The 12,484-nt window shown below is 35.5% G+C and overlaps 1 protein-coding gene across 1 annotated transcript; it reads left to right on the top strand.

Annotated features, from left to right (window-relative positions):
• The first annotated feature begins 222 nt into the window (after window positions 1–222).
• On the top strand, window positions 223–1,792 carry LOC149147635 (protein DMR6-LIKE OXYGENASE 2-like). Its single transcript, XM_089440670.1, has 4 exons — window positions 223–441; window positions 817–1,068; window positions 1,104–1,421; window positions 1,538–1,792. Exons 1-4 carry the CDS (start codon window positions 250–252, stop codon window positions 1,790–1,792), a joined length of 1,017 nt encoding a protein of 338 aa, XP_089296796.1. The 5' UTR covers window positions 223–249.
• The last annotated feature ends 10,692 nt before the right edge of the window (window positions 1,793–12,484 follow it).

Genomic DNA, 12,484 nt, shown 5'->3' with positions numbered 1-12,484 from the left:
TAAGGCATCTCGTGTGTTTGACAGAAGATGAAAAAATTATAAAATATTGAGCTATTTATTGTGGACAACGACAATATAGTTGGCCAATTCAAGCATCAACCAAAGAAATTTTCTATATATTGCGTTGGGAAACTTATTCCAGTGAAAAGTGTGTTGAGCCTCAATACGCAAAGAAAAGAAAGAACGATGGCATCTGTAATTCCAGTTGAGCAGAATCATGATGGTCTGAGTGGAATTATTGAGAAGCTAATGTCGAGTGGAGTTAACAATCTTCAAGTCCAGGAGAAGTTTATCCTGCCTCCCAACGAACGCCCTTGCATGTCTGAGGTCTCTTATTCTGACAGCATTCGGGTGGTGGATATCAAAGATCTAGATGGCCCTAACAGAACAAAGGTACTCCAACAAATCAGCAGTGCCTGTGAGGAGGATGGATTTTTCCAGGTATATATGTCAAACCCTAACAGTTTTTCATCCTCATGACTTTTCTTTAATGTTTCCTGTTTTTGGAACACCGATAAAAATAAATGGAGTGAGTGAAACAAAAATTTACATTTTATTGGTTAATGGTTTGGAATTATTTTGAAAAGCTGGATGGTTTTAAGAGTTACCAAATTCTTGTTTCAAATTCAACTATCCACTAATTAAATTGTTCCATAAAATACTAGATCTATGATCCAGAAATAGCTGATCATATATTGGAATTTCTTTAATAGTTAGTCATATACTGGAATTAATATACCGAGAGAGCATGAAGTTGAATATTTGAGTGACTGTATATTTTGTTGACCACAAATTGGTTGATACGGTGAAGAACAGATAGTGAACCATGGCATGCCAGAGACTGTCATGAAAAGCATGATGGATATCGCCAAAGAATTCTTCGAAATGCCCGTGGAAGATCGAGCATGTCTTTACTCAGAGAACCCAAGGCAGCTCGTTCGGCTCTCGACCAGCACGAATGTTAGCAAAGAGAAAGTCCATGACTGGAAGGACTATCTCAGACATCCTTGTCATCCTTTAGAGGAAGTCATCGGTTCTTGGCCTCAAAAACCTGCAGCCTACAGGTCGGTAAACAGCAATTTTTTAGACACAACTCATCGGAGATCGCTGGCAAGTACGCTTTGGAGATGAGAGCACTATGCTTAAAGCTGCTGACAGCCATCTCAGAAGCTCTAGGGCTGGAGTCTGATTACCTGGATAAAACATTTGGAAAACACGACCAATTGATGGTTATAAATTATTACCCTCCGTGCCCAAATCCAGATCTTACCCTTGGTATACCAGGCCATTCAGACGCTGGGGGCATCACTGTTTTGATGCAAGGCGATGTGAGCGGCCTGCAAGTTCTAGAAAATGGAAAGTGGGTTGCTGTAGAACCAGTACGTAATGCCTTCGTTGTCAACTTGGGAGATCAGTTGCAGGTTTGCAAAAACTACGCAGATCCCATAAAACATAGTTTTCAATCTTGTTAAAGGTGCAGATAGACTTAATCATGATACTTGTGTGTTCCTTTCTTTGATTTGAATATATTAAAAAGGTGATCAGCAATGGGAGATTCAGGAGTGTTGAGCATCGAGCAGTAACAAACGCGGCGAGTGCACGTATATCAATTCCTACGTTTTACAGTCCTTCAGTGGATGCGTTTATTGCTCCTGCACCATCCATGGTTGATGAAGCGCATCCAGCTCAGTACCGTGGACATACGTTTGACGAATTCCTTGGAGTTTTCTGGAGCCAAGGATGGATAAAGAAAACTGTATTGGATCATTTCAAGATCCGCAATGCCCCATGATTAAGGTCGTATATCATCTCTCTACTTTCTTTATCTAACGTTGACCAACATTATCTAATTTTAGTTTTGATACATGACGTGCGTGGCAGGTAAGGCAGCGTTCCATGTGCCAAAGAACATATGTGGAGTAAACTATTGAAGCTGCTGTCACTGACATATCGTTTATACTTGTAGGAGTATAATAAGTGATAAATAAATAGCACATATCCCCCCATGGAGGCTAGTCTACCTAACTTTGTATTTAGGGTAATCTATCAGGTTGACTGTAAACAACAATCCATAAATTGATGATAAATTGATGATTATTGTTGTGCTGGCGTTGTTTTGAGGGTATGGTTCTTTATATTGGTGGTGGCGTTGTTTTGAGGGTATGGTTCTTTATACTGGTGTCCTTGTTTATAAGGAAATGATTTTTTTATTACAATAAAATTATAATGTTAAATTAATTTAAAATTAAATTATTGATGATAATGACATCGTCATTCATCAGAGTGGAATTTCGTATATCTGAGGATTTGATTTCCTATCAATCACACGTTCATTTGAAAATAATATTTGGTTCGGATCATGATTCCAGCGGGCAGGACCAGGGAAAGAATCAATCAACAATGTCACATCTCTTAGGAGCGAGGGAATCGGCCCAACCGAAATGGGTGGAATTGGACCTAAAGAAGCTACTCAGGTTCTTTATCGATTAGGTATAAGTGAGAACATAAAAAGTGAATGAGTCAACAAAGTAACTTGACATTTAATATTATTATATTATAATTGGAGGAGGAGGAGTAGATTTAATATTGTTATATTATAATTCGAGGAGGAGGAGGAAGAGAACAATATATTATAATTGGAGGAGGAGGAGTAGATTTAATATTGTTATATTATAATTCGAGGAGGAGGAGGAAGAGAACATAAAAGTGAATGAGTCAATTAAGTAACTTGATATTTAGTATTATTATATTATAATTGAAAAAGAAGAAGGAGAAAGAGATTTAATATTATTATATTATAATTAAAGAAGAAGAAGGAGGAGGAGGAAGAGGAACTAATAATATTAAGTAATTATATTATATTTTTAATGGAGAATTAATAATTTATTTAGAAATTAATTTAGTTTATTATTATTAAGAAAAATATTATACAAAATATTTATTTTATATAGTTAAATATCATATGTGAGAATTTAATTAATCATTTATATTTATATTATTATAAATAATAAATGATTAATTTTCTTTGAAAATATGATTATCTTAATGGATGAATCTTATTTTCAAATGAATCCTCATTACAAAAGCATATAAGCATATATATATCACACTAAAGACAACTCTTAATTTAAATTAGTAATTGTTTTTGAAGGTATAATAAGTAAGTTAACAAAAGAGGTATGCAGTTTCATGTGTATCAATTTAATTGAACGTTTGTCACGCCTTTTGAGATGTGGGTGTGACTAGTAGATGAAGAAAATGTTTGGTGGTATGTTATTTGTTGTAGAAAACTTGATTTTACTGTGATGCAATTATCACAATAAATAGATATTTTGTTGTCACATGAAAGAATTTTTTTTAATTTTTTAAATTTTTTTTATGTATCAATATGATTTTTGTTTTAGTGTATCAAAATGATTTTCATTTTCTTGTGATACATTGCATGAAAAATATTGAAGGCTAAAAAATTGTACTGAAGAGTGACCTTTTGCAAGAAAGAGATGTTATTTTAAGAAGCAACTCATCACACTAAAAATATCGAAGCCACATTGCTATTTATAACACTTCATTTTTTTCTTAAATATCTAATCACAAGAAACTTTTAAAAATACACAAAAATAAAATATAATATTTACACTAACATTATGGGTTATAAGTATCCTACTTTCTATATAAAAATTACATATTAAATAAAAACAACATTTATCAACACCATTGAAATAAATGATTAAAAAAAAAATATTGCACAAATTCATCTTGCTAGCTACCAAGGTCAAAATTCAACGAGTCATAACCTCTCAAGAGGAAATTAGCACGTCTTAAAAGTGTGAGGACAAAATCAGGGGTTAAAAAAAAATATTAATTTTTATTATACTTCTCTCTCTCTCTCTCTCTCTCTCTATATATATATATATATATATATATATATATATATAACACAATGTAAGGTTGCGAAATAAAATTCTTGGCAATAGAATTTCCATAGAATTTCCATGTATGATTTCCAAGGTACATTTTGTTTTCTTTCCATGTAAATTTCATAAAGGTTAAATGGATGTGAGGAACCAGTAGTGGGTTTTATTGCAGTTTGGGTAGTGTGTGTAATTTAATGAAGCCTTCAATGCTCAGTAGATTTTGTGATCGTGAACGGCTCTTGCATTCTAATTTTGTAGGTTGTCAACCGAGCTGATCAAGTTATTATGCACGTGTAGGCTTCCACCCCACGTTCAAGTGGTGATAGGTCTTCATGTTAAAAAGCGATCTTTGTATTAATAAAAAATAGCCACTGGTCAGCTCTATGAGAGAGTCTGAACCAGGAGAGAATGGCTCTACAGAACACTCTACATACTCAATGTATATCACACATTATATAACAATCATGGTTTTAGGGAAGTTAGAACCATACCTTAGAAAATAGAAACTAATTCCTATCCTAAGGTACTGTGAACCAATTCACTATTCTAGGATATTCTTCCTTATTTCTAACACTCCCCCATAATGGAGAAGGGGTTCACAAATATGCCTAACATCTCCCTAAAAATTTCAAACTTAATTTTGCCAAGAGGCTTAGTGAAAATGTCTGCAACACTATCACATGTATCACAATATACAAGATTGATTTCTTTTGATTGCACTTTCTCCCTGACAAAGTGGAATTGTGTATCAATGTGTTGAGTGTTCTTGTTAAACACCAGATTATTAGCAAGTTTGATTGAACTTTGATTGTTGCATCTGATTATTGTTGCATCTTTCTGTTCTTCCCCAACATCATTGAGAATTATATGCAACCAAACTGCCTCACACGTTGTTGCACACATAGCTTGATACTCTACTTCCGCTGAAGACAAGGTAACTGTGTTTTGTTTCTTGTTGCTCCATGTAATCACCCCAGATCCAATGCTGAATCCATAGCCTGTTATGGATCTACGGTCGTCTACATTTCCATCCCAGTATGAATCTATAATTCTTGTCAATCTAACATCAGAGGAATCACTATAAATAATACCATAGTTTGCAATACCTTGTAGATACCTCAAAACACATTTTGTTGCATTCCAATGACTCTCAAGCGGCTTGAACATGTATTGAATTAGCACACTAACTGCATAAGCCAAATCTGGTCTAATAGTGGTCAAGTAGATTAGACTCCCAACCAGATGTCTATAAAGTGTCGCATTTGCCTCTTTAGAGCCATCTTGACTTTGAAGTTTAATGTTTTGTTGTAATGGTACTGCTGCAACCTTACACTGATCCATCTTGAATCTTTCCAGTAGAGCTTTGACATACTTACCCTGGGACAAAAAAGTTTGTCCTGGATCTCTCCAAATCTCAAGACCCAAACAATATCTTAATTCACTAAGGTCTTTCATTTCGAACACCTGTGATATTTGTTGCTTGATTGCTTTGATTAGAGCAATAGCATCACCTATCATAATTAAATCATCTACATACAAAGAAATCAACACTATGCACCCCTGTTCATCTTTCATGGTATACAGATTAGGGTCGTTTTTACTTCTGTTGTAGCCAAGTTGCAGAAAAAATGTATCAATCTTTTCATACCAGGACCTGGGTGCTTGCTTTAGTCCATTAAGAGTTTTCTTTAATCTACAGACTAAATGTTCTTTCCCTTTCTGGACAAACCCCTCAGGTTGCTCTAAATAAACCTCCTCTTTCAATTCTCCATTTAAAAATGCAGACTTTACATCTAGTTGGTGAATCATCCAATGTTTCTTAGTAGCTAAAGCAATCAACATTCTGATGGTATTTAGTTTAGCTACAGGGGCAAAGGTTTCTTCATAGTCAATGCCTTCTTTTTGTGAATACCCCTTTGCTACCAATCTAGCTTTTAATTTATCTATGGTTCCATCTGCATTAATCTTTGGTTTATACAACCATTTACAACCTATGGTTTGTTTCCCTTTAGGAATTTCAACAACTCCCAAGTGTTGTTCCTGATTATAGATTCATATTCCTGTTCCATAGTTGTTTTCTTTCACTACATTCATTTGTTTCCTTATAACTAGAAGTTCAACAACATTCATCATACTAGTCATAAAAGCTTTTTCCCTATATCTTGTTGGAAACTAAGCTTTCCTACCTGATCTCCTAAGTGGTGGGATAGCTTCAAACCTTGTCTGATCATCGCTTTCTGGACTTGGCTTGATAGCTACATCATCTTCTTTTCCTTCTTCTTGCTACTACTGCAGTTTTTGCTGCTGCATCTGCTACTGCTCATTTCCATCACCTGATTATCACTTCCTTCTTCCACCAGGAATGGAATATCCCATTCCTCATTGCGCTTATGAGATTCTTCATGATCCTACTCATGGAATATGACATCTCTACTAACAAAAATCTTGTGAGTAGAGGGACTAAATAATCTATAAGCTTTATATTGTGAACCATACCCTATAAAGGTACATCTGATCGCTTTTGAATCTAGTTTTCTTCTATCTTCCTTTGGAATATGGGCAAATGATTTAGATCCAAACACTCTTAAATGTTTTACTGCAGGCTTAAATCCATATAATGCTTCATATGGAGTTTTAAACTCAAGAATCTTTGTAGGACTCCTGTTTTCCAAATAAACTACAGTATTCAATGCTTCAGCCCAAAAACCATTCGAAATATCCTTACCTTTCAACATGCTCCTAGCACATTCCACCAATGTTCTATTCTTTCTTTTCGTTACTCCATTCTACCGAGGAGTATGGGGTACTGTGAATTGCTATAATATCCCATGGCCTTTACAATACTTGATAAGCTCATCCTTCCTGTATTCTCCCCCTTGATCGGAGCGGAGAAATTTTTATATGCTTCCCTATTTTCTTTTCAATCATATTTCTGAACTACTTAAAGTATTCAAATGTGTGACTTTTATTACTAAAAAAAAATACCCAAGAAAACTTTGTGCAGTCATCAATAAACAGTAAAAAATACAGTGCAACTCCTAATGACTTTGTTTGCATGGGTCCACAAAGATCTGTGTGCACTAATTAAAGTATTTCTCTCTGTTTCTTCTCTACTCGAACAGGGAATTCCTCTCTATGCATCTTTCCTAATGTACAAGCATCATAATCACTATGCACTTGTTTTAACATAGGAAGATCTCTTACCATTTCATTTTTCTTAAGTAAAAACAAATCATTGTAGTTGATATGACCAAATCTCTAATGCCACATCTCGTCTGTAGTCAAACTCGTCGCTGTCAAAGCTCGAACTAGTGCTGGTCTTACATCCAATTTGTATAGACCTCCTGTTCGAATTCCTGTAGCAATAGTCTTCATGCCATCTAACAGATCTTTAACATAACATTTAGATTTAAAAAATTCAACTTTAAGATCTTGATCTGTAATCATGGATACAAAAATCAAGTTCTTTGTTACACTGGCACATACATGACATTATGAATTTGTCTTACAATACCATTAGATAAAATGACAGAATTTTTCCACACCCTTTGAACTAATGAATTCTATCATCACCTAGGTAGATTTGTGCTCCATCGTTGATTTCTTTAAAATCTTCAAACCATTGCTTGTTCCCCGTCATATGTGTTGATGCTCCCGAATCTACATACTAGATGTTTGCATCAACATTCTCATCAAAGTCTGCCATGAACAATCTGAAGTTCTACTCATGATTATCAATTGTGAGATGACCTGGATGTCTTTTATGCTTCTGCTGTTGTTCATGACATTTGTTCTTACTACACTCCCTAGTGATATGACCTAGTTTTCCGCACTAAAAACATTTAATTTTAGAGTTGTCTCTATTCGGATGCATACCTTGAGTCTGATTTGGTCTTTTCTGTGAGTTTCCTCCATTTTGCTATTGTGGATTTCCTTTTCCTTTGAAGAAGTTCTTTTTCGCCATCAATGCAAGTTCGACACTCTGGTGCTTCAAAGTCAATCTTCTTTCTTCTTATTTCATTAATATTCCTATTAGTTCTTCAAACTTTGGGATCTTCTCCCTCACATTTATCCCAGTGATAAACATTTGGTAGTCATTAGTCACACCATTCATGGTAATGGTTACTGGATTTGTATATGGAACTGTTTCACCAATGTCTGCCAATTTGTTCTTTAGACCTTTGATCCTCACTATCAAGGAAGCAACTATTTCATTTTCCTCCATCTTCAGGGATAAGATATTGCTCTTCAGGAACAAAAGATGATTTATATTCCTGATCTCATACAAATCCTTCAATATTCCCCAAATTTCGCTTGTTGATTTACATTCTCTGATATGTGGTATGATGCAGTATTTCACTGACATCTTTAGCAACGTCCTTGCTTTACCTTCTCACTTCTCCCAGTCTGGGATCAATGTTGATCCAGTTGCTGGCTTCTACTCATCCCTATTTGCAATCGTCCTAGCACTTTGCACTTCTAGCAAAGTCTGCATCTTGAATTTCCAATTCGCATAATTGGAGCCATCGAGCTTGTTATGCTCCTTCAAGTATGCTTCAATCATTTGATTATTCATCTTGGCAATTAAAAAAAAATTGACAGGTAAAAAGAATATGTCTACCCCATATCTATGTCAAAGAAAGAAATCGTGGATCTCCGCAAGTTCGATTTTTGGTCATGGATTCCTTCTCAAGTAGATCTCTTGTTGTGATCCATGCCAATCCACAACCTCGATGAAAATAAAAAATGGCACATCAGCCACTAGCCTCTATGCAGACCTCCACGATCGGAGCAACCTTACTCCAAGCGACCTCTGAGTAGGTTGATCCCATAGCTTATTACCACAACCAATTCCAAAACAAAGACGCGCAACCACCTCTTTTTTTTTTGCACGGTCGACACGATTAGCCAACATGGATTCATGACAGTGAGCGCGACTATCCAACACGGATTCATGACGTCTTGTGGGAAGTCTTAGAGTGGGATCAACACGATGTTTCCTCCAAACCATGAGATGGTTTCACCTCAATGCGTGACGGGAAAATCCTTCACTCAACGAACAGGTTTCTTAGCCCTGTCGCTCTGATACCATGTTAAAAAGAAATGTTTGAATTAATAAAAAAAAAAACCACTGGTCAGCTCTACGACATAAAGTCTGAACTAGGAGAGTCTGGCTCTACAAAATTCTCTACATACTCAATGTACATCACACATTATATAGCAATCATGGTTTTAGGGAAGTTAGAACCGTACCCTAGAAAATAGAAGCTAATTCCTATCCTGAGGTACCATGAACCAATTCACTATTCTAGGATATTCTCCATTATCTCTAACACTTCATTGTCTGATTGCAAATTAAGAGCACTTGCAAACTACTTTGGAATTTGAAGATTACATTTGACTAATTCATTACTCTGGGTCTGCATTGACATTTGGTGGTGTTGGAAAACAAAACGTATAGAGTTACTACTAAGATCACACAACGACACAAAGTGATCCAACGATGGAGGCAATTTAGGTGGAGTTTTGGCTATGGTGATTCATACTATGAAGAGAAAAAAGAAGAACCATATCTGGCCCTTGAGTGGAAACAATAAGAAGATGTTGTAGTATCTCTAGAACCCATGTCTAATTTTGAAATGTTTGTCATTTATTATTTGAATATTATGAAAAAGATTATTGGATTAAATTGCTTGACATAATACAAAATAGTTAGCTTCAGTTGACGATATCAAGAAACAATTATGGAGTTGAGAGCTCCGTAGAAACTCCGACTTGGTTTTGAATAGTTTTTTCAACTTCCATTTAGGTAACTGATATCATTCTTCCTTGATCAAGAATACATCCTCTAAGTATTTTTTATGAAAGCACCTCATACACCTTAATAAATCCTCTAAGTATTTTTTATGGAAGCACCCCATACACCTTAGTATTGCTTATAGCTTTGAATTGATATTTATCTTTTTCTCTATAGAGTTGGTTGTTTCATTTTCTTACCAAATACCTATTAAATGCGAAGAGGATTGGTTGTCTTTTAACTATTGGTTCGATATCTATATATTACAACCATAGATTATGCATATTATACATGAGTCAAACGTAATAAAAAATGATGCTAGCATGGTAATAGTGATCTAGAAACTAATCAACATTATCTGTTTCATGATCTTTGGGAAGAGGGAGGATGTGTGACCCTCATCTCTAACAATTCTTCTCAAATATATGACGTTATCTGAGACATTGCTTAACAAAGGAAATATTCTCTGGATAAAGTTTGCAGAAAGGTTGCAGATGTAGGGGACTATGAATCCATTTCAACAACTGCAAAGGAGTGTCACGAGTGGTGACCTTTTAACGTTGTTATCTACAACACAAGAATAGTTAGAATAGGCTACATGGATGAAATCAATATTGGAGATCTGGATCTAGTTATCGACACTAATCTTGGTGGGGTAGTTTACAATGTTCATTCTTTGTTACCATTGATGAAACAACGAAGCACCAAGTCAAATCCCACATCCATTGTTCTCATGGCATTGTTGGATTCTATGGCTAAACAATACGCTGTGATGTATGAAGATAGTATTTTGATACATTCTGATATCTCAGCTACCATATAAAACCAAATTGCTATAGAAACAATGACTGGAAATGGCTGGTTGATAAGTTCTTCAAGAGAATTTCTGGCTAGGAATTTTGTTGTTTATTCATGGGTGGTCATGTGACTTTGACAAAGGCAGTGCTAACTCAACTAGGAATTTTTTGGGCTCACTTATTTCATATCCCAATGGCAACTATAAATAAGATAAACAAAATTATGGAAAATTTTATTTTGGCTGGTTGTAACTGAAAGCACAAATATCACCTTATTAAATTTATCCATATTGCATGCTCAAAGATGAGACGGGGATGGGGTATCATGAAACTTAAACTATTTGGCAAAGAATTATTAGTGAAATCTCTATGGCGGGATGTCTTCAGATGTGGTGTATGGAGTAGGATGATCCACCAAAAGTATATGAAGAATAAAAGTTTCACTTGCTGGTTTTGTAAAAATTCCATTAGTATTTTAGGTGGCTCGGCTATATGGAGAAGCTTTCAAAAAGTGGGAAATTTTTTCCTCAATCATCTCAAGTGGAACATGGGATTTGGACACTCCATGATTATTGGCCTTGATTAGATATATGGAACAAATGGGGGATGCTTTTTCTCTGAACCATTGCGCCTGGCTCTTCTTAGAAAAGGCTATTTGTTCTGGAATCAATTGATTCAAACATGGAGTGACCACTTTCCTATATGGAACTCTCCATTACAGATGGGGATGACAGGACAAATGGCAGATGAATGGATGTTCATTATCGATGTTTTAAAAGTTGCTGGGATTTGTAGGGAGGTCCATCATGATAGACTTATTTGGTCTGGGAAAATGAAATTTGAAAATGTTGTGGTTGCAGACATATATGATAAACTGTGTGAGATAGAAGGCGGATATGTGGTGGATCTGATGCTATTTGATTTATGGAAATGTCATGTCCCATGTAAAATCATCTGCTTTACATGGCTTGTTTTCCACAACAAGAATCTAACATGGGAGAATCTGCAAAAACGTCAATGGTATGGTCCTAGCATATGTGTTATTTGCAAGCAGGAGGTGGAAAACAATGCACATCTATTTCTGTCATGTCAACATGTTTCCAAGGTATGGTTTAAACTTGTTGCTTATTATGATTTTCCTCACCTTCAATTTCAAAATGTTGCAGATTGTTTGAGATGGTGGCTTAAGAAAAAATTGGCATAGAGGAACGTTCCTCTATTTGTATTCTGGACTATATGGAAATGGAGGAACAAACATATCTTTGGGAATTATTTTGAAGATTTTGGAGTTACATATGAAAATATCATTTCATTAATGGCACTTTATCTAGTGAAGGAGACTCTCCAAAAAGAGAAGCATAAAAAGAGTGTTTCTCCTCCTATGGTATATCTGATCGCCTTCTTCGATGGGGCTTCACAAAACCAAATTTGTGGATGTGGTATATGGCTGGTTATGTCACCCGCTTTGTAGTACAAGGCATATTGGATGCAGGGACAGGCACCAACAACAAGACTGAGGCAATGGCACTTTGGGATATCATTTGGCTTATAAGTTTTTTAAATATCCTAGAGATCCATATATATGGCGACTCCAAGATTATTGCGGATCATGTTAAGAGAAATGCCAACATAAATCGACCCTCCCTTTTGGGCTGGTTAAGGAGAATTGATTGCCTCTGGACAAAAGTAGGATGTCCTCCTATTAATTACATAGCAAGAGAATATAATCAGACAACGGATTTTCTCTCAAAGAAGGGCCTTCTAGGTGAAACGGGTAAAGTTTAGATGGTCATTTACATGGAGGCGCAACAACCACACTCTATGGTTTTTTCATTCCCCGGATAAGTTTTTACATCAACAATTCTCGATCTATTTTTCTTTTTGATAAAACTACTAATTCCATACTTGTATGTCTAGATAATTGGAACTGTAAACATGGACGCTATATTTTTCTATTTTTTTAATAGTTCTGATGA

The sequence above is a fragment of the Pinus tabuliformis genome, chromosome 9 (assembly GCF_031772625.1).
Source record: "Pinus tabuliformis cultivar Carrire ecotype Pingquan chromosome 9, CPIR1, whole genome shotgun sequence".
Lineage (NCBI taxonomy): Eukaryota > Viridiplantae > Streptophyta > Pinopsida > Pinales > Pinaceae > Pinus > Pinus tabuliformis.
The sequence above is the reverse complement of the archived record's forward strand: the minus strand, read 5'-3'. Positions and strand labels throughout refer to the sequence as shown.